This window comes from Teleopsis dalmanni, chromosome X, assembly GCF_002237135.1.
Source record: "Teleopsis dalmanni isolate 2A chromosome X, ASM223713v2, whole genome shotgun sequence".
Classification (NCBI taxonomy): Eukaryota; Metazoa; Arthropoda; class Insecta; order Diptera; family Diopsidae; genus Teleopsis; species Teleopsis dalmanni.
Genome location: NC_051848.1, coordinates 91871884 through 91893750, shown reverse-complemented (window position 1 = coordinate 91893750; position 21867 = coordinate 91871884). Strand labels below are relative to the sequence as shown.

Genomic DNA, 21867 nt, shown 5'->3' with positions numbered 1-21867 from the left:
GAGAAAGCAGAGGAATATGCGGAAGCATTAGGTTGCATACATGTTTGCTTATAAAAATTTATAAAACAGCATAATATCGGAAAGTATGTTTTCGAGGAACATGGTGACGTGATCTCTAGTGACTGACGTTTTTTTAATATTAGCAATATGAATAAATACATAACATGTAAAATGCTGTAAAAGTTGAAGAAATTTATTTAAACTGCTCTTTAACAAAAACTTCTTTATAATAAAGCCTTTTAGCAGTAATACGACTTCCTTATAGATGAGTGCAACTATAAATACGAAATTAAAAAATTTTCAATTCTACTAAATTTTTCAAGTTTACCGCCAGGTACATGTTAAAATATTTTATTATCTTACACAAGATGTCGCAGCGACGTTTTTGCATTTTCTCAAATACCTATTTATTTGTTACAGTAATATCTAAAAGAATATAGTTCTGTAAGTTATATTCATTGAAAGACCTCTATTAATTTGAATTATGTATAGAATGTAGTGAGCAGCACACGGCTGTAGTGTATATTACATATCAGTCGATGGTTAAATATACTTCGATATACGACAATATCTAATGATCAGAATATTGATGACACTTTGCTTAAAAGCTGAGAAGTGGTTGGATTTATAATAAATTCTATAATCTTCATACAATACAATCGTAAATGTCGATTTCCATTACTCTTCTGTTTTATATTAAAGGTTTAAAAAAATAGTTAGTTAAATATATAAATATATTTTTAAACAACAAAAATATTACTTTTTGTTAATTATTTCCATTTCATAAATTAAATTATTAAGTGAAAAATAATTTTTAATAACAGGGAAGGGAAGACAAAGAAAAATATTTAAAAATTTTTCTTTAATTTAATTCTTTTTTTTTTATACACAAAATAATTATTATTTAAAATAAATGTTGGTAATGGTGATGCTAATGGTGTTTGGGAGTTTCGGTCACTGTCCCTATGCACTGCGACCAGTTTGATCTATTGTGCACCTCTTTGTATTTACATATTTAGTGTCTCGAGGAATCGAACCAGCTCTTTCGAAGGGAGTTTTTGAAGATCTTCATCCTCTAGTGGGTATGCACCTAAAATTTTGTTTTTTCTGTGACCTAGTCCATCACAGTTGGTGATCAGATGTTCCATAGACTCTTCCTCATCACAGCAGAATCTGCAAATTTGGCATCAAAATTTAAAAATTTTTTTGAATAATATTGGCCATATGTTCCATTCCAGTACTCATTGGTACTTTGTTGGATCCATTTTTGGTCTCCTGTTTTATGTTCGTTTTATTGAAGTCAAAAAGGGAGTTGGATGCTTCTTGTGCCCCTGTTTTGGCATAGGGGTCCGCATTTTCGTTGCCTTCGAGTCCTTCATGTCCGGGTACCCAAACCAGAGACACCTGGTTGTGGGTGGCCAGTTGGTTGAGTGCATTGTTACACTTGCAGTGTCAGCCTGATGTTACTATCGTAGTATTAGATGCCCTGCATGACATAGTGGCAAGCCCGGTGTGCTCACCAGTTTTGGGGTGTGGTTCTTCGCTACTAAGTACTACTGCTGACAACCAACAAAAAAATCATGTCATGACTTACTTCAATTCTATATTTTTAACTAAGTTCATAGGAACCGACTAAGACGTAACACTCTTGCCATTGACTACATTCATTTATTCTTTTAGAGAATATTATAATCCTAGCCGGACATTCTGTTAATTTGATCAGTAAATATGGATTATTTTTTATTTAATTTCAATAACAATGTGATTAAGCTTTATTCGATATATCATTCTAATACAATCATATAGCTATGTTTACAAATTTTGTTTTATTTTTCTTTAAACAAAATAAGTATATAAAAATTTAAAAAAAAAAAACAATTTTTAAATTATAAATATGTAAATGTATAAATAAAAATAAAATTTGTGATTATAGCATATGTATATGTACAGATAATTTTCTTCTTTGTTCAAAATTCTTAGTTAAATATAAATAACTTTATAACAGAAGAGAAGAAAAAAAAACTTGTATGATTAAATATACTTAGAAGAGAAAAACTATTAAAAAAATTCATCAATAAACAAGTTGCATAATAATTAGAAATAATAAAAAAATAAACAATGTAAACCAGTATAAGGTAATTACTTCAGTCGCTGCAATGACGTCACTTTAGCTGCTGCCAGATCTAGTTGAAATTTTGTTTATAAACAAAAACAAAATAAGAAAAATATAAGAATTTTTTTTTCTTTTCAAAAGACAAAAAACTTTAGGCATAGTTCGTATAATTCATATAGTTATATAAGTTAACATCTAACGAAGTTGAGATGCCAGTCTCATCAAGTATGTAGGGTGTTAAACTATGCCCAGTTACTTTTAGTTTGAAGAAAGAACTGGTAGTAGAAAAAACACGAGTGAAGTGAGCACATGTATGGTAAAGCATACAATTTTGCATAGCAAAAAATTAGATTTACCGTCAGTGCGAATTTGAATTTTTTACAATATAAAATTAAGATTAATGAAGTTATATTATAAAAGTAAACTTCATATTATTGAAATTAAAAATATTTAATTGTGTTTTACAATAACTATAACAACAACAACTACAATAGTAGTTGCCTATCAAATATTTAAACAACAAACGTTGTTACTGCTGCCGTCGCTGCCATACATGATTCTTATGGATTATAACTTGATTTTGAGTTTTACAACAAAGAAAGAGTATTTGACAAAATAAAGTAAATAATAAATTTTTATCTCAAAGACACGCAGTACGGAAATTTACGAATCCTTTACTAAATAAAACCCGTGAATTGTGCAAGATTTAATGGCAGTACAATTTTAAACATAAGTGCATTTATAAAACAAAACTTAATAAATTTTAATTAATAAATAATTAAAAAAAAAAATTAATTTATATTATATAAATCTTTATCAATAAATATATGTAAAAAAAAATATCAAAAAAAAAAATCGATAATCATTAGTACTTGGTTGTTATATATATTTTTAAGACATTATTCTATTTTTTTTCTTTTTAATTCTTTCATTATATAAAAAAATTTATATTCAAACGCTCAGATAAAATTATAGCATAACTTCAAAGGTGTACAATTATTAGTTATTATTAACTTTTAAATATAATTAAAAATATAATATATGATTAAAAAAATAAAAAAAGTTTCTCAGCATTACGTTCCTAGATTAGGTTCTTTACATAAAAAAGAACAAATCATGCAAAAAATAATTCTTCTACGAATAGTTCAGAATACGAACAGATTACGAACAGAATACGAACAGAATAGAAATTTAACAATTAAAAATAAAACAAATAATTAATTACTTAATTCAATTATTCTACAGCTGGTTTATGATTTCGTTCTAATATAAAAACAGCAAGTACAATTGTTAATAAAAAACGTTCATAGCAAAAGTAACAAAACTCCAGAAAAATATGCCAACAAAAAAGTCAAGTACGGCTTTGGATCAGTTGATTAAGGAGCGCTGATACTGAGCTTCACATTTGGCAGGACCTGAGTTCGATTCTTTGTACTTGCAGTCAAACAAAATGTTTACAAATAATTAAATACAAGAATTATTTCCAAGACCACTGATGATGCGTATTTGGCAATACTCGAAACAGCTGTATGGTCAGCCAAAAATTCAATTAATTAAAATAATATAAAAAAATATAATTTTTGTTGTTGTAGTTCACTACAGTTCGAAAAATCTCTTTATAAAAGAAATTAAGGAATTTTAATATATTATTCCGTATTTCATTAGTATGTCGTTCACCAAAAAAAATCTGGAGGATGATCACCATGACCGTTAACAATGTTATGCCTTCGTAATAACGTATCACTCAACATAAAAAATACCTGTTATTTTGTCTAGGGTAATATTTCGGGTAAAATACAGCTTTTTGAGCCCCGTTGGTCTTCCGCTATTCATTTATATACATATATATATCTCCAACACCGTTGCGTATGTCAAGAAAAACTGCCAACTCAACGCCTACCAATAACAGCTCACTTTTACAAACACAGGATCTGTTGCCAATCGCTGCAGCATGCCAGTTTTCACTTATCTCCTTTTTGGATACAACTTGATGCTCTGTTTATCCCGGTAGTGTTTCTTTTGACGCATTTCAAAAATTTACAAAAAAATTCTGCAGTTCACTTTTAGCTTTGAGCGTACAATTAATTCTTCATTAGAACACTTTGGTAACAAATAAAAGTTTCTTTTTCACTTTATATATAACCAGAAAACATAAATTCAAGAGTATTGTTGCTATGTCTTACTAGCCCAAGATAACTTAACGACCGCCCAATGTCCTTCTTATGGCGTCAGTTAATAATTATTTCAGACAAAATAAACTGTTTGGGCTCAATTCGAATTATTCTGCACAAGGTTTTGAAAACACTTTTTGACTTTATTCCTAAAGGATTCCTCCAAACATTATTTCTCTGTTTTCCTTTTTCTTCGTGTTATAATTCGTTGCGATTTTAAGTTCTTATCAACACTCCTCCAGTTCAAAAACTAAAGACCAAAAAAACTCCTACTTTCCGACTTCCACCGCCTTTTATATCTCCGGTAACATCAGTAACTGCCTTGCTTTAAACTTTTTGTTCAGTTGCCAATCTTAGCGGACTAAAAAAGAACTTTCCCCTTTTGTCGCTACTAACGTTTGTTTTGATTCTTCTGCATTCCGAACAACAAAAAAAAAACTTCTAATTTTATTTGTTTTGCTCTATTGGCAGCACTAGAATTTGCAAGTTCGGAATGTCTAGGGAGCTTTCGCTTCGATCTTGTAAATCAAAACAAACGAAGTTAGCATCAGAAAGCTTTTCTATTGCTATTAATTGATTCTGCTTTCAGTGATCAAAATAAAAAAAAGTGGAATAAAACCAGTGAATAATATCTATAAAAACACATAAACAACAAAAAAAACACAGGTGCGATCAGGTGCAGCAATGAAAACAGGCGCTTCACAAGATGCTCTTGGACAGCGTGGGACAACCCAGGTAATATCAATACTCTTATATTATTTGTCCTTAATATTAATGTCTTCCTCCTCACAGGCCTACATAACACACTCTATAAGAACTTTTGATGTGAATGTGTAGCTTTTTAGAGCTTTCAGAACTGATTAGCTGTCTGAGACTATATTAATTTTTACTCTCTTAAGTCCTCTTTTAGATAAGATCTCCATAGCCTCTATTACAGCAATGAGTTCCGTATGGAAAATTGTGGAGTCTGTGCTTATTGTAATTGATTTGTGTGCTCTGGGTCCCACTGTTCCCGCTCTAACACCTTGAAGCGTTTTGGATCCATATGTACACCATTTTTGCGAATCGTCATGTAACCATGTTGGGTTGGCAGTCCAGTCTTCACTTGATGGGAAGATGATCCTATATCTCTTGGTGAAATTGTGTACTGGGTCTGTGTTGTCAATTGTCTGGGTCATATATGTAACACTTTCCAACCTGGTAAGAATTTGTAGGTGTCCAGTGAAATTTTTTGGTTTGAATTTTTCTTTCATGTGTATTGAGAGAGCTTGCATTGCAACTTTCCTCGTGTGTTACTAGGTAAAAAAAAAAATAATAAATAAAATGTCACTCAAAATATAAAATAAATATTACTCAATATATGTAGTAAAAATAAAAACATATTTAAAAAACATACTATTATTTATTTATATTATGTTATTTATACATTAGCAATTCATTTATATGTTAATAAAAATATAAAGATTTTTTTTGTTAAACGTATTAAAAAAAATTTACATAACAAACACAAAAATTATTAAATTATAATCAGCTGTTTTGTAAGTTATCGCTTAAAAGTACTGTTTGGAATATACAAACTTTGATGCTGATTTTCATTGTTATAATGATAGATGATATTTAGTTTAGAAGGAATAGGATTGTGACAACGTGGCAACGTTCTCCTCCTGTTAATCACAAATCATAAATAGTTCAAAATCTATTGAAATTCTCAAGCAATTTATTAGGTTGAATTTACCTCCTTTCCAAGCAACGATTTATGAATATTTGGTATAACACCTCCAACAGAAATTACAGCTTTACTAAGACTATCAAGTTCTTCATCTCCACGAATTGCCAATTGCAAATGACGAGATTTAATACGTTTAACCTTTAATTCCTTGGCAGCATCACCAGTCAACTCAAGCACCTAAAATAAAATAATTCTATATCAATTATAACTTAAATAATTAATAAGTTTTAATTAATTAATCCTAAAATATTTATAGAAATCAATCCCAGCAACAAAACCAACATATTGAAATAAAACAGTGAATCTAAGCAATATTTCCATTTTTAGGCCCTTACTAGGCCCCCTATTTAACTTTAGACTTATATAGTCGCTTATTCTGAGATTATGTTTTCACTATGGTATATGAATTACAGTTTTTTTTCTCAAATTATCTATGTTACAATCTGGAAATGTACATGTATATATATATATATATATATATATGTATATATAATGTATATATATTGATTACAGAAACAATACACATCATCCAACGCCCACTGGTATATGTGATTTTTTTATTACTAACACAAACACTTCTAACATTGAGTAGTTGTTCGTTTATTATTTAATAATTTCCAGCTTTAAACTTCGATATCCAGATTTACTTATCCACATATATCGACATTTAGTGTATTGGAAAAATGTGCATCAAATGTATCATAAAATTGATGATAAAAATGGGGTGCATTTTATCGATAAGCGCCCCCAAAAATTTTATTTAAGAGAAGTCTGCTCAAGTATATATTCGTCAGGTACTGTATACGAAATTGAAAGCAAGTATATTTAATATAAACAAACTATTGCACACATAGTTAATTACACATTTATATACCTATTTTAAAAATAATTATTTAACGAATAATTTATAACAATTCTACTGGTTTAAATTTTTTAATTAGAGATAAAATTTTATAATTATAAAACAAATTACTAATAATATTAAAATTTTATAATCAATATATATATAATACACAATTTTTATTTTTGATAGAAACTTAAAGTCAAAATTATGACGGAGAAACTAAAATATAAAACAAAATGAAATGCAAGATATGTAGAGGAATGATACTACTTATATAACGTCAGAGTAAATTAAAAATAAAGAATGGATGTCTAATATATATATATATATATATATATACAAATATATCAATTCTTCATTTAACGTGGTGCAAATCAACGAAAAAAAATTATTGAATAAAAACCACATTTGTTATAGCTCAGATTACCAAGCGGTATATGAAATACAGGAAAAAATATTTTTTCTAAGCAAGAAAACACATTAGGTCTGTTCCACGAGCTACTGATAGTAACTTTGAGTACAAAAGTGCGTTCCACCAGGAAATTTTCGTGTGAATTTTACTTGTGTTTTACTTGAGTTTTACTAGCAGTAGCTCATGGAACAGACCTATTGTGCGAATGACGCTACAAATAAAAACGTTACACTGGAATTGTCTGAAACATACCTGGAGAATAATACAAAATTAAGGGGGATGGGATGGGAACATTATAATTTTTGGCGGGCAACACCTTATCGTCACAATCTTACAAGAATTTCTAACATTTAATGAAATGTGATTTGTATATTGGGACTTACTTCGGCGGTTAGATAGTAGGACCAACGCATCCACGTAAAATTTGTTGATTTTTCAGATAGCGGGGTATGCGTCTTTATAGCGTATTGGCTAAAAGTTGGCGCCAAAAAATTTTGAGAAAGAGATAAAGCTTTAGCCTTAGCCTCAGCCTCAGCCTTAGCCTTGTCTGAATATTTTGCAGCTTTTCCTCCAGCCGTAAATATAATTAAACATTGTTAACGTATAGCACAAACGATGGACTAACAATTATTGTGAAAAAAAATATATTTTCCGATCCCGCGTAAACTTATAATAAATATTTATTCCCATATATTGTCTATTTACAAAACCACCATTTAAATTATTTAATTATCGCCAACTTCAATATTTGTTGGTTTTCATAAGAATTCTGAATTCTTTGGTTTTGCGGACACGAACACGATTTACAATAACTGTTCTAATTTATATTAACACAAAAACTTTCTACCACTTATTACCATGATCAAACCAATTTGTTTATATAGTTTCAACTATAAACAAATATAAAATTATTTCTTTAACGAATCGGATTTTAACGAATCGCCTACTCTCGCGTCCGCACTCTCGAACGTATGGCTTGTAAATGATATCAGCCACGGTTGCCACTTGAAAATTTCTTTCTGCACCAAAATTAGTTCAAAAAGGTACCATATCTGCAAAAAAAAGTTCAATTTTATTTATCTTTTTATAAGAAAATGCAATAAACATAAATTGTACAGAAAATATAGAACAGTACAAGTCTTTTTATTCTTAACAATTTTATTACTTAAATAATCCGACTATATTTTACTGACCATATATAGTGCATATCTTTTTTATTAAATAATTATTTGCATAACATAATATTATATATAATCTTAAAATTCATTCCGATCGAAATTTTCTTCTACCTTTTGCAGCCCCAATATTTTTCCTGAATCAATACGTAAAACTATATTAGTTTAATAGTGCCCAGTTGCATCTATAAATAAATTTAATTGGATAACATAATAGTATCATTTAAGTTCGCACTTCTAAAAACTAGTACTAGAGTACCATACAAAAAAGAATGTACCAATTTTGGTACTAAAGTACCATATGTGGCAAAAGTAATAGCAGCTCTGAAAATAAAATGAAGTATAAAGAAAATTTCACCTTTTATGTTTACATGATTGCATTGGGATATTAAAAGGGAAATTCATGAAAGTCTATTGTGCAAATAAATTATAAGGAAATATAGTACGAAAAATGTAATACTATGTTCGCACTGACTCATTTAGGCAGTTGCTCATTTATAAAAATTAGGAAGTGTTCACATTATAATGAACTCATTTATGCAGCTTTTAGAACTTTTCAAAGCTATATGTCAAAAAAGCTATAAAAGGAAAGAAAAATTTCGGTATTGTGTAAAATTATAACACATTATACATAATTATGTGTAAAATTATTGATAATAGAAAGAAAGCAATATTTGTGTGACTACCATAAATGTCGTGCAATGCACCGAAAAAATATACTTGAAATAAGAAAGAAGCAAACATGAATTTCATTATCTTGCTCACACACCCAAACAATGGTTGCCCACCCAAGCCTTCAGTATATTGCTAAATAGCATCAACTGGTCACAGCGTCTTATGATCACCGGTAAACTTATTACATACTCAACCCTTCCACTTACTATTGATGGGTTAAGCCCCCATATGATAATCTGTTCCAAAGTAATAAAGTATAACAATAAAGTGAGATGACAAAGAGACTAGGTGTTGTTTTATATATATGTATATAGTATTACACTGTATCATTAAATTATAAACCATAACGTAAATTATATGGATTACATTAAATTATTTAAACTAAATTAATTTAAATAGAAGTAAGTTAAATTTAATTATTGTAAGTTAAATTGAAGTAAATATAAATTAAATTACAATGGCACTTATAGTCTAATTGTTATTGTATTAGGCGTCCCAGTTGTCGGTATAATGAGGAGGGTCCTCTATTATAATGGTTAAAAATCCGACAGGTCATGTAATACATTTTATTTACGCGTTTTGTCTGAGAACTACCCAGACTCATCAGAGGGGAGAAATCAGTGTCAACATCATGCAAAACATCGTCATGTCGTGTCCACACATATAATTATTATTATAATACTTGTTATAACAGTTGTAAGGAAATCCTATTGCTTTTCTTGTCATCAGCAAATTGATAATTGCACCAATGACATCGAAAAGGTGTGATAATAATATAATAATAATCATATTGATAATTGTAAGAAAATCTTGTTGCTCTTTTTTGTAATACTGATAATAGTATTAATAAGAAATTACAACACTAATAATCATGATACGAATATTGGTAGTAGTAATAATAATATTAATACTATTGTGCGACGGCACCACCCAGCTAACATTTTCAATCGCTAAAGAGTCTTCCGCGAATTATAATGCTAAGCAATTTAGTCGCGGAAGAGCGCGTCTGAGAGTCGCAGACGATGCTTTCGTTGTGAGAACTTGTCCGCTCATCCGCGATTCGCTTAAAAGCGTAACAAATTACTCTTTGCATTACTCTTTGCAAGGCTTATGCATCGCGGAGAAGAGTAAAAATTTACTTTTCTGTATGTATCACGGAGTGTAGCGTTACTCCGTTACTCGGAAGAGATACAAAAAAAACAGCGAAAATAAAATTTAAAAGAAGTTGAAGTTAAAATTGTTGGTTTATTAAAATGACTGGTTTATTATTGGTTTATTTGTAATGCTAATATTAATTATATTTTTTAAAATACTAGATATTAAATAGATATGCACTATGGCGTCACCAGAGTAATAACAATACTATTACTAACATTAGTATACCACTATACAAATGTTATAAATAAATATAAATATAAAGTGAGGTAAATGGGTTCATACCTAAAGAGGGGATATTGATCTTCCCCTTTTTTTTTTTTTTGTTTTATTTATGCCATTGATATTACAACTATCATAGACATCTAGTAATACTTTTAACAAATGAAAATTTAGAAGGCGGATTCGAATAGCAAAGAAAGGACAAAGACAAAAATTTTTTATTTTTAATTTTATTGAAATTTGTCTGACCATACAACGCTGTTTCGAGTATTGCCAAGTACTCTTCATCAGTGGTCTTTGGGAATAATCGAATTTTATTTAATTAGTTTATAGTCCGTATATAATTTGTTTGGACTGCAAGTGCCAGGCTTAGAACTCGTGCCTGTCAAATTAGAAGCGATGACTAATCGTGTATCATTATAATCATTTAATATCCAATAAAAAGATTGAAAAGCATTCAGTATGTTTGGATGAACTAGCAAATATCACAGGAATACATGAGCTCAGATTATAAAGTAAAGAAGATTCAATAGTACACATATCCACGGAGGAGATTCAAAACTAAACACATGAGCTAGTAATAGAAGTATAGTTAAACTAATTAAAGTCCCCAACTAATGCAACCTGGGTTTTCTCTTAAAACTGCTCGATGATAGTTAGATGACTAAAGACTTTATGTCGTTCGCTTATCTGGAGTGTTAATGTCTTAAGTACAAATTTTCTCCTTAAATATTTAATTATTTCATACATAATAACGTACTCTAGCGATTCATATATGATGCTAATATTAAGGTTTCATAAAACTCAATAGGGTTTTAAATAAGACGTGTCCTCGACCTACAAATTTTGTAATAAACGAACATTTCCCAGAAACTACAGCTTTTTATGGTAGTGTTTTGCACTGCCAATCTTGCTTTCGTCAAGCTGCCATATACTTTTGTCTAGAAGTTGAAATGTTTTATTTTTATTATGCACTTTATTTTGTTTCATTAAGCAATAATCAAATCAAAAACCATCCCCAATAAATAAAACCTAAAAAGGTGAAAAAAGCTTAATTATAAGTTCATCAGTTAATAAGTTCCATTGGAGAATATTAGCAATACCATCACCATCACCACACCACATTATAAATTTATTTTAAGGCCGTGTCCGAGTTCGAGAAAATTGAGGTAAAGTAAATTGAAATTTCATAGGGACTTTTTGCACTGCACTTATGTAAATATTTATTTTTTTATTAATTGCACTTATTTATTATTTTTGGTTAAAAGCTTTCAAATTTATTTATTTATTTATTAAACCTTATTAATTTATCTAATTTTTATCCAATATACTCTACTTGAAATTCTGGTTAATACCAGCATATGCTGCGATATCGACATAATTTACTTTTTCCCTCATTTTACCAACAATTTACTCGAACTCGCACACGGCCTATGTTAATTAAGAATTTTGTGACCAAATTATTTTCATTAAAATTTGTTAATTTCTAATTTTTTACAAATTGTTGGCTTTCGGATAAATTATAAACATATTTAATTATATTATTTATATACTTATTAATTTTGATTATTTTACTTATAAGGAACTTATTTCTTCGAAAATTAGCATGGACACAAACCACCCTTTAAGTTTTGCACTATGATCAGCAAATAACTCAGACTAAAAATATGCAAGTTGACATAATATATATTCTATACCCTCCATCCAAATGCCTCCATGAAAGGCATTTGAACCAGACTCAGTCTAGCAAGCTAAATAAGCTTAAACGTAATGTTAAATTTTTAACAGAAAAAATAAATATTTTAGAAATCAGTTGTGGAAGGCTTAAGGAAGAAAATCAAAAACTGAAAGCAGAAAAAATCATTTTTATCATTATCACTGATAAAAAAGACGCTGATAATAATGCCGCTGGTGAAAAATTAGCTAGCACCACACTGTTCAGTACCGCGCTGATGGCAAGAAATTTACGCTAGAAACTGACTGGATATTGAAATAAAAAGTATCGACTAAAAAACGAAAAACTGAAGCTTCTCCAGAGATTTCCGTTTCAAATAACAAAAATATAAATGTAGATCCGAAACCGGAAACAGAAACTGTCAAATACGGGATGTTAAGGGATGTTACTGGCAGGCTAAACCTCTTCAAGAATATGATTAGTGTATACAAATAAATGAAGTGTCGATCAGGTGAGGGAAATTGTGCTCTAGATGGTGCTTTATAGGATTGTTGTCATTGTTACACCTGAAGATTTGCGTGTACTAATGGCTATTGGCTAGCCGCTTAACCCGAGCTCTTCAGTTATTTTTAACTGTGCAAAGACTTACATTGTTGACTGACTAGTTATATATATGGATCCATTTGCCATTTGATATAACAAATATCAAATTTCTTTCATAACGCTTTGGTGAAAAAAAATTTATTAAAATGAAACATTTTTTTGTGTTGAATAAATAACAATTGCATATAAAATCTTTGCTTCAAAAAAATATAAATAAGATAGAAGTATGTTTATAACTAAATGAATGAATTTAAGGATTTAGACTAATAATTTGACTTATTTGTTTTTTTCCGATTTGTCATCAGAGCTACATGATGCGCTACCATTGCGTGTGAGACCCTGCAGAAATACAGCAAATTAAGATCTGTTGAATAATATTATTTCATATATTTCAAACATACACTCAGAATGTTGTTTCTGGCCATAGTTTCAAAGCACACACCGCTAAGAGACCAGACATCGTGGTCATAAGCATTTCTAATCACTTTAATTAACTTTTCCAAGTCGTTGCGATATTGGGTGCATTTATCGGTTGGTAAAGTGGTCGTTTTGGTTCTTGTTCCAGCTGTTTTTAAGCATTCCACTAAGTCCCTTTCAAATTCCCGATTATTGTCATCCATTTTCTTGTTTAGATCACGCAGAGTTGTAGTCCATTCTTCATAAGTTTTCAACCTTAGCTGTTGGATAAATTCAGTTTTTAATAAATTTGCATAATAATACCGTTATTATATGGTAATCTAACACAACAAAATTTAATTAATTTATATAAAGTGTACATGAATTAATCAATTTTGAATCAATTGATTCCGAAGTTTAGTAACCATAAATTTAAATAAGCTAAATTATGTTGTGTGGAACAGCTATATTAAGGAAACAGCTTAAGGGAGCACCTCCATTAATATAAATTTATGGGCATATCATATTGCTAACTTACCTTAACATATGAAGTGTGATCAAAAAGTACTGAGAATCTTCAATTACTAAGAAACGCCTTCGGCAAAGATGCTTTGTCAGAATCATCAGTTCATGAATGGTACAAATGATTTCAAAAAGCCCGAAAACATATTGAAAGGACAACGTATTTTAACAATGTATAATATAATAGAGGAAATCACAGAGCAATTTCAAGATCATACAAAAAATTACATTCGAACGGTGCTCTCAAACTGTGAATTACGATAGAATAGTGTTAAAGATAATTAAATCAAAGTTTTATTCACTAAAAAGAAGAAAGAAGAAGATATGTAAAAAGAAAAACTTCCAATTATCATGCGCACATCACATTAGTAATTTTCGAGATGATAAACCCCCACCTCCACTCTGTACAAGCATCAAGAACCTATTCGTTTATAAGAACTTCTAACATAAATATCAAGGCTAAACCATAATATAGATTCAAATTACGTGACGTACTTAAGTTGCAAGTAAGCGTCGCACATTTTGCCTCTTAATGAAGCAACTGTTGTGTACTTCAGTGACTTTAGGGTTCACAATCATAGTATAAATACATATCATTTTGGAAAAACCTTTCTTGAATGAAGTGTTTCAACTTACATCTATGTCATTATTGCCATGTTCTCTAATTTCCTGAAGTCTTCTGTAATAGGTATTATTAATTTGATCTCTATAAATGCTCAAGTCTTCTCCAAATCGTATTGATGTGTTAAAACAAGAAGGGCATATATACGGTCTGGCTTGAATGACTTCATTTACATCCTCATCTTCATCTTCATCCTCTTCTACATCCGCACATACTTCTGATTGAGATTCTTCAGATTCACTGATTTCTGACTCAATACTAAGTGACTGAGTAAATATTGAATCTTTAATTTTTGGTTTCCTGTATGCTAGTTCTGAGTTTTCTGGTTCAGTAATCAAAACCTCTGTCAGATCTGTTACAGAAGACTGGCGTTCTTCAACAATCGGTTGTGTTTCACACAATACTAAACGTGATACCGGTTTTTTTTCTTCCTCTTGATGTCGTTCCTTAATCAAATCCGTTTCTAACTCCAAAAATGCTGATAGATGAGAAAGCTCTTTTCCAGATACTATCTCCGGACTAACCACTGATGAACTAGAATAACTGTTTTCACTTACTGCTTGAGTATTTGCAATGCTACCAGCTAAACTATCTTTTCTAAAAGCTTTTAGATCGACGCATTTATCAGGAAAGATTTTTTGCAAGTCCTCTTCAGTCACAACCTTCGAAGTGCTAGCAACTTCCATGATAGCAGCGTACAATGAGTCGCTCAATGGGCGAAATGGTTCTGTTTTTTTCGCCATTTTAATGTGAAGTTCGACTAAGATTTCAATGACAAGCAATTAAACGTAGTGGAAAACAGCTGAAATTTTTGAGAAGTTTTTATAACGGTTTACAAATTTTATATATAAGGGTATGAAGTAGTGCTGTTCATATTCGAATTTACGAAGTATTCGAAGAAATTCGAATATTCGAATAGTAAACGAAGTCTTCGAAGTTGGAAAAAACTTCGAAGTTTTTGTGAATTTTTGTTCTCGAAGTCTTCGAAGTTTAAATGTAGTGAAAAACTTCGAAGACTTCGAAGACTTCGTAAGCAAAAGGTGAAGTGAGAGCGCAAAATGCAAACAAACGTGCATCACACAAATTATTTGAGGGATGAAAGCGTTTGCTTTGTTTGTACGGTTTTATGTTTTTTGTTGTTATTCTATGCAGAAAATTAAAAACATGTTTTTTGTTTTATTTTATTACATAAAATTTATTTTATTATTTTATTATTAAATATGTATTGTAATATATATTATTTTTAAATATGTTATTATTAAATATTTTTTATATTAAATAAAAAATTCACATTTTAAATAACTTATATTTATTATTTATATTTAAAAAATTATATTTATGAAAATTTTTAATATAATATAAAATACATGAAAATTTGATGGATTTTCTTTTATACAATTTTGCTTATACACTAATTTACATTTTATTTAGATACTTCCTTATAATATTATGTATTTCTTTTCCTAGAATAAGGGATTTAAAATTTTTCCATAAACAGTAAAATAACTGTAACTACAACAAAACATTCAAAATTTTATAATGCAAAAATAAATTTGCGCTTGCCTGCGTGATCATCACAGCTCATACAGGTCAAATAATTAGGCATTAATGGCAAAACTCATTTTTTCCATAACTAATTTCAAGATTTTAATTTGTGATTTTTTTTTAAAGGAAAATGAAAACTTTATAATTTTCCTTTACTAATAATATCCATCAATATCAATATTTTCATATAATTACGTAATATATTTTATATTATATTATATTTTTTTATTTAATATAAATAATATTTAATAATAACATATTTAATAATAATATATATTATAATACATATTTATAATAAAATAAATTTTATGTAATAAAATAAAACAAAAAAACATGTTTTTTAATTTTCTGCATAGAATACCAAAAAAAAAAAACAAAAACGTACAAACAAAGCAAACGCTTTCATCCCTCAAATAATTTGTGTGATGCACGTTTGTTTGCATTGTGCGCTCTCACTTCACCTTTTGCTTACGAAGTCTTCGAAGTCTTCGAAGTTTTTCACTACATTTAAACTTCGAAGACTTCGAGAACAAAAATTCACAAAAACTTCGAAGTTTTTTCCAACTTCGAAGACTTCGTTGAAATGCGAATATTCGAATATTCGAAGAACTTCGAATTTTTAAAAACTTCGAATAATGTGAACAGCACTAGTATGAAGTACTTAAAAAAATTGATTTATTGAACTTACAATCAGTTGATAGTAAAACAAATTTTAAAATTATGTCACTCTGAAATAGAAATAACATTCGTTTCAATCTCTTCGATAATAATTATTATATTGTTGCAAAACTTACAGAAAAAAGATTATGAAATTTTCATGAAATTTAAGATACAGTAATTTGACTGCCAGTTATGCTTCTATGTGACCAGAGTTGGTGAATCAATAATTTCATTATATATTAACATATAATAAAAAAAAATGTCAAACGATTTGTAAAAAATATAAACAAACTACTTAACTATTTTCATATATTTATTGTAAATTCAAGCCTACTTAGTTTGAATGAATAGAAGTAATCAACTCTCTTACATACATTCTATTACTTCGACGAAACTGAAAGTAAGTTAGATTAATTACTTCTTAGGTATATGCATAGACATAGTCAAAATGCCTTACTATCTATCTAACTACATTATACTATTCTAGCTATCGAAATTATGCCCCGCGGGCCAAATGTGGTCCGCGACTAATGTTTGTGCGGCCCGTGACATGTTTTTAATCTACTATAATTACGCAAATTTTCTTTTGGTATATTGGTAAAACCACATTCTTTTATTTTTACGGTATACCAAGTAAATAAACTAAGAAAACTAAATTTAACATTATAACAGTATTTATAATGTTACTGTACAGAGATTTGTCTTTGCCCGCGATCACATCTGACCTGGACAGCCCTGCCTTACATTATACAAAATAGAATTTTTAAGGTATTTCCTAAGGCACTCTCCCTTCTATTGTGTAATATCGGAACGTAGTCATCGTTACAAAAAATTCCAAAACGAAAGGAATATTTTAATTGCTGTTTATATAAGATGTTACGTATATTTTTCCCGGACAAAGCTACAAATCAAGAACTGAGGTGTAAAACAAATCTTAGGAAATCACGTAGAAATACATAAACGTAAATTTGAGTGCACTGAATATAAGCTAGAAGACTCAACTCTCTAAAATATAACAAGCAAGACATCCATCAAAAATAACCACGACAAGATAATCCTTAAATGAAAAAATAGTTTTATAGTCTTCTAGAAGAAGAATAAACAATTTCTAGGCTGCCTATGCATCTTGAGACTTATGATTATAACTGTTATTAATTAAATTGAACCGACCATTCGATTTGTTAACCTACATATATGGTAAATAAAAGTTCTTGTAGCAAGAAGCCCATCAAAAATAATAAGACAAGATCACCCTTAAATGAAAAAATAGTTTTACAGCCTTCAAGAGGAAGAACAAACAATTTCTGGACTGCGACTTATGATTATAACTATTATTAATTAAATTGAACCGACCATTCGTTTTGTGAACCTATATGGTAAATAAAAGTTCTTGTAAATTTTTCGAATTTTCAACGGTAAATCATTTCACGGGAAATTCTCACCTCTGTTTATATATTTTCTATTTAAAATATAAACACAAATTACTTTATAATAAATATTAAAAAACTATTTTTAAAATGATATTGAAGTATTCATAATTTTAAAATGAAGAAGCAATTTGTTCTTTTTGGAAATCCTTAAAATTATAAAAATCTAAGTCTAAGTCCTTAAATGACGACTAAAATCATCTAAAATATGATGATTTTAAACAAATCATTTTATATAAATGATAAATACTACTCTGAAATTATTGACCAAAAATATTAACCTTCAATAGTTAATGACGTCAATAAAGAAAGTAAGAAACATTGTTTCATACTTATTGTTTGAAAATCTACAAACAATAATCTGCTTGCAATAGAACCATATTATTGAACATACACAAAAATAGTTTATAATTTTAATATTTTTTTGCCGAACTAAATTTTTTAAAATGAATTAATTCCATCTTAATTTTGTTAATATTTAAATATTCTAAAAACGCATATATAAAAACGGCTTGTCCGAAATTGTCATCGTTAGTAATGGATTTGAAGACAAGTCACAGCTTCAGTTATAATGACAAGTCACAGCTTCAGTAGACATGCAATGACAGTATGTTACACTAACATAATCATAGTATCATACCAGGTAGGATATCTATTCCAATTAAAACCATAAAAATAAGTAAGGAAGAGGAAGATCCGAAACAATCCGAAACCAACTGTCAAAAAATTCAACGAAAATTTGACTTAATTAGATAAGATTAAATGCAAAAAATGCCAGCTTTAATTTATTGCTTATTTCAACTTTTTTAACAATGTTTTTAATAACTATTTTGTTAATTAATGCTTCTTACATATCAAATCACAAAATCTAATTAAAAACCATGTTTGCATGACAATATTTTAACTCGATTAGGATGTCAAATTCTCTTTTGTTTAACTAAATATACATTCAACGTAACAACTTTAAAAATTAAAAAAAACAATATAAATTAAATTGAAATTTAATTAATTCAAATAAATTAATTAAAAAATTATTGAACTGGTGAACACCTTCCCTGTTGTCTGTTATTGCATTTTGTTGTGGGAATTTGAATTCTTCTAATTTTTTTGTGCACTGCGGCAATGACGTACACAAACGTCCTCAGTAAGCAACATATACTGTTCTATGTTTAACTCGTTTGTTGTTTTTTCTAGGACCTTGACATATTTTAGGAACTCTTTCCAAAATGGTTTCGGCTCATTGAATTTGAAAAGCATTTTGAATTTGTTATACAACGCTCTGGCTTCCTCTCGAAGTATTTTCGACTTTGCTGTAAGTATTGCCTTGTCCAAGCCATGTAATTTCCACTCTACGGAATTGCCAACAAATTTCCGGACCTTCCTTATGACATCCACACCTTCCGGACATCGTAACAAGATTGCAGAAGTGAATTCGAACCTTTTGAAGTCCTTGAATACCTCCAATGCTCCATCAATGTGCAATACGTGTGTTTTGAGACCCAAGCATATTTTGATTTTATGACATTCGCTGGTAAATATTAGGTCTTGAAGTATTGGAACGTTGTCATCAGTCATTGTGGCTAAAAAGGTTTCAATTTTGGATTTCAAGCGATCATATGCATCGGAACGAATTTTATAATTTAACAGTCTGGAAACTAGCACTGCTGATATAGGAAACTCTGCAAAGAAAAGTTTGACTTCATAAATACAGACACTCTAATGTGATGGAGAAATTTGCAATAACAGCAAATATACTTACCTTCGTTACTTTGTGAAACTTCCGCCACTTTCTGATGTTCTAACTTAATATCGCATTCGCATTGCTGAGGTTGCTCATCATTTAATTCCATTTCATCATATATATGTTCTGGTATTATGTTGAATAACATGACGTGTTCTTTCTTGATTTCAGCAAGTGGTTTCGTAAAGGATTCACTTTCATCCACTGCCGCTCGATAGGATTTTCTTTTTAATTTACTTTCTGTTACAAATTCTTCCTTATGCTCTGCATAATGGAAGAGGTTGTGTACACTTATTTTCCCTGTTTCGCCGGTACCAAAGAAACACACGTCATACTGGTTATTACTAGAGCCCACTATACGTGCTGGCCATGGTGGGTATCCTCTAACCTTTGCAAACACAAGATCTCCAATTTTGAAGTTAATATTTTCTTTATTCATTATTTACTTTCTATGTTAATTGTGTTTGTCTTATATTTGATCTAAAAAAACAGCCATGTGCACTTGTCAAATGCTTCTGTGTATCTAATTGGCGATCGTATTGTTCAACGACTTTTATAGTAGAATGTAGTGTTGTAGGTCGAAATGGTGCACAATTTTCCATTTAACCCTTTTTTTAATATTTGCGCAGAATAAAAGCGATTCCATTTAAAAGGTTTACGACAGGTAGAAATTTCTCATTGATTTTTTTCATTTTAATTGATTGTGCGTTGCGTTGTGCCTAATTACGCAGGTCAGTTGCAGCACAAAGTAACGGCGTTAGTCAACACTTGTTAGAAAGTAAAAATTACCGATAGTTAAGCGTTCATAATTTTCTTATTTTTAATCATGTGATACTCGAATTCAGATTGCAAATCAGGAAATCTATTTGCAACGCCACGAATTCTAAATTTCTTACAAAAATTTTACTTAGTGAATGGAAGACACTGGAGACCTCTTATTTTCTTAAAAAAGGTACACGATTTTCTTGACTACTTGAAATGTATCGTTTTAAAAAAATTGATTATTTTTGAATTTTTTTTATATTAGTTATGTTATAATTTTCATTTGATTTGATTAAACGAGTGGGTGAACTGTACTTGACTTCGATAATCTAGAATTGAACAGGAAACTACTTGCGAATAAATTTCCTTAGCACTTAAATGTAATGAGGTCCACCCAGCTTTATTCAATTAGCTTCACCAGCAACAGTGATTAAGATCATTTGTTTGTCATACCAGAAACTCTTGAAGTCCATTTCAATTTTTTGGCTTTTACTGAAAAGGCACTGAAGCCTCACACACTTGGATACAAACATATTGGACGTTAAAAATGGTTTGTGTAATGTTAAAAAAAAAAATAATTATCTATAAAATGTCAGTTAAGTGTAAATATTCAAATCATTTCCTTTATGAAGTTTATTGCCGTCATATTGTTGTCATGCTTTAAAAGATCACAGTAAGGTATGCACAATATAAACATTACGAGGAAAACTATCGTTTTTCATTTTGAAAACTATTTTTATGAATATTAGTTGAGGAATTTCAGTTCGCGGAAAATAACTTTAAACCTTTCCATACATAACATTTCAATACCGAATTCTATTATTTCTAGTATAAACTGTACTCAACCTAAAATTTACCGGCTACACTGCAATTTATGACCGGCTACGCTATAATTCATGATGGATTAGATAATTTTTCCATGAATTTTTTCGAATCTTTATTTACTACAGATAAATACTTTAATATAAAAAAGGTTTTATTTGAAATTTTGTGGTTCGATAGTGCAGATGAGTATGTAATAAATTTTATGATCAGCAATTAACAAAACAAGTAACAAATCCTTCACATTGAAACCACCAGATAGGTAGGGCCAGGTAGGTTTTCCAAAAACACCTACATTTTTAAATATGCAAGTTTGTGCGATATACGACAATTAGTCTTGCAGGATAGTGTGCAATTGAACTCGTCGTTCAGTTGCTTAATAATGTCTGAATAAACTCGCTATTAGACAATATATATGTATCAAAAATAATTATAAACTTATATTAACTGATCTACAACCGACATTTGTAGATAAACTGCTGAGTGTTTTATGATAAATAAAAAATCCAGATATGAAAAATAGTAATAATGAAAATGATTTAAAAACAATAAAGAATTATTTAATTACTACACTATTGAGAATTAACTAATTTTTT

The 21867-nt window shown here is 29.4% G+C and overlaps 3 protein-coding genes across 3 annotated transcripts; all 3 read right to left on the bottom strand.

The window, feature by feature from the left end:
• Positions 1–5820: 5820 nt before the first annotated feature.
• On the bottom strand, positions 5821–7859 carry LOC119688700 (histone H2A.V-like; the record flags this gene model as incomplete). The annotated part of the gene is made up of 3 exons (XM_038103367.1): positions 5821–5948; positions 6020–6190; positions 7653–7859. Coding segments are annotated over 3 exons (420 nt in total), but the record flags the coding sequence as incomplete, so codon positions are not given.
• Positions 7860–12953: 5094 nt separating this feature from the next.
• Positions 12954–16770, bottom strand: LOC119662679. Its single transcript, XM_038072366.1, has 5 exons — positions 16654–16770; positions 16548–16587; positions 14329–15116; positions 13176–13451; positions 12954–13113 (listed from the first exon to the last, which is right to left on the bottom strand). Exons 3-5 carry the CDS (start codon positions 15055–15057, stop codon positions 13051–13053), a joined length of 1068 nt encoding a protein of 355 aa, XP_037928294.1. The 5' UTR covers positions 15058–15116; positions 16548–16587; positions 16654–16770; the 3' UTR covers positions 12954–13050.
• A 2274-nt stretch (positions 16771–19044) lies between these two features.
• On the bottom strand, positions 19045–20126 carry LOC119688699. The gene is made up of 2 exons (XM_038103366.1): positions 19706–20126; positions 19045–19625 (listed from the first exon to the last, which is right to left on the bottom strand). Exons 1-2 carry the CDS (start codon positions 20124–20126, stop codon positions 19045–19047), a joined length of 1002 nt encoding a protein of 333 aa, XP_037959294.1.
• Positions 20127–21867: the final 1741 nt, after the last annotated feature.